The 1375-nt window shown below is 65.1% G+C and overlaps 1 protein-coding gene across 1 annotated transcript in view; it reads right to left on the reverse strand.

Annotated features, from left to right (window-relative positions):
* The window catches only part of CYC1 (cytochrome c1), a 1889-nt gene extending 767 nt beyond the window's left edge, over window positions 1–1122 (reverse strand). Inside the window, exons 1-4 of the mRNA XM_077758104.1 lie at window positions 889–1122; window positions 678–804; window positions 434–591; window positions 196–356 (exon numbers count right to left, since the gene is read on the reverse strand). Coding sequence (XP_077614230.1) covers window positions 196–356; window positions 434–591; window positions 678–804; window positions 889–1037 — 595 coding nt within the window. The 5' untranslated portion in view covers window positions 1038–1122. The remainder of the gene's footprint in view (window positions 1–195; window positions 357–433; window positions 592–677; window positions 805–888) is intronic.
* Window positions 1123–1375: the final 253 nt, after the last annotated feature.

Genomic DNA, 1375 nt, shown 5'->3' on the forward strand with positions numbered 1-1375 from the left:
CAAGGTGAGCCCCCCCCCCCCCCAGCACACAGAAGCCTGAGTCAGACAGAGCTGTGAAGGCTGCCTGTAAGCTGGCTCAGACACAGTGCCGGAGACAAGGACAGTGCGTGACCTCGGGTCAAGCCACGGAAAGCGTTGCTGGCAGTGGGAAAAGGAAGACCCAGCTTTTCTGCCCCTAGGGTGGGGGCTGCTCACCATCATCATACTCTAAGACCTCGTTGTAGATGGGAGGAGCCATGCCAATGGCCTGGCCAGGAAAGTAGGGGTTGAAGTAGAGGCCTTCTCGCAATGACACCCCGGTGGGCGGGTCACAGTAGCCGGTCAGCAGGGAGAAGACGTAGTCCTCGCCACCGTGCCTGGAACCAGATCCAAGCCTCCTCAGCCCTGGCGCGAGCTGGACCTTCCTGCCCGCTCCCCACACCGCCCTGCATACCTAGCTCGCACGATGTAGCTGAGGTCAGGGGGCAGTGCTCCATTGTTGGCTGCTCGAGCGGCCTCAGGGTTGGGGTAGGGTTTGGGGAAGTAGTCAGACAGCTTCCCTGGCCGCATGAACATCTCCCCATCCTCGTTGGGGCCATCCTGAACCTCCACCTGCCACCGAGAGCCCCGTCACAGCCCTGCTGTCCACCACAGCGGGGGCCCCAACCCCGCGGTGGTCCTCACACCCCGGCCCGCACCTCCTCTGCCAGCGCCTTAGCTTCGTCTTCTGTGTAGCAGACGCCCACCAGGTGGCGGTAGGCCACGTAGTCCATGCTGTGGCAGGAGGAGCACACCTGCTTATACACCTGGAAGCCCCTCCGGATACTAAAGAAAGGACAAAGGGTTAGGGGCGCCAAGGACTCCACCCCACCTGTCCTCCCAGAAACCACCCGTCAGCCGGCAGCACACCTGGTGTGGTCCAGGGAAGACAGGAGGCCACGGTGGGACCACGGGTAGCTGGGGGGGTGCAGCTCCAGGTCACTGGCGCTCACGGCAGAATGCAGAGCCACGGCCAGCCCCGCCCCCCCTGCCGCCAGCATGCCCAACGCTGACAGCATCACTTTCCGGCCCCGGGACAGACCGGCCTTCGACGACAAGGACACTGCCTGCAAGAGCCCCGCTCAGCGCCTGCCAGAACACCACCCNGCCAGCTCCTGCGGAGCACCCCCGCCCACACCGCTGCTCCCCACTGCGGGCTTTTCCACCGTGATTCGGCCCCGAGGACGGGGCGCAAGGCATGGTTTTGGATTCGGGGCTGGGGAGGAGATCGATGTCAGCCAAGGGTGCCGGGGCAGGCCAAGGTCACAAGCCGCGGTCCGAGGTCAGGCTGAGGTCACTTCAGGACGCAGGCCCCGTCTGGAAGGCCGGAGCGGGAGCGGGCCTAGGCGCGTCCCCC

This window comes from Crocuta crocuta, unplaced genomic scaffold, assembly GCF_008692635.1.
Source record: "Crocuta crocuta isolate KB4526 unplaced genomic scaffold, BGI_CrCroc_1.0 scaffold327, whole genome shotgun sequence".
Classification (NCBI taxonomy): Eukaryota; Metazoa; Chordata; class Mammalia; order Carnivora; family Hyaenidae; genus Crocuta; species Crocuta crocuta.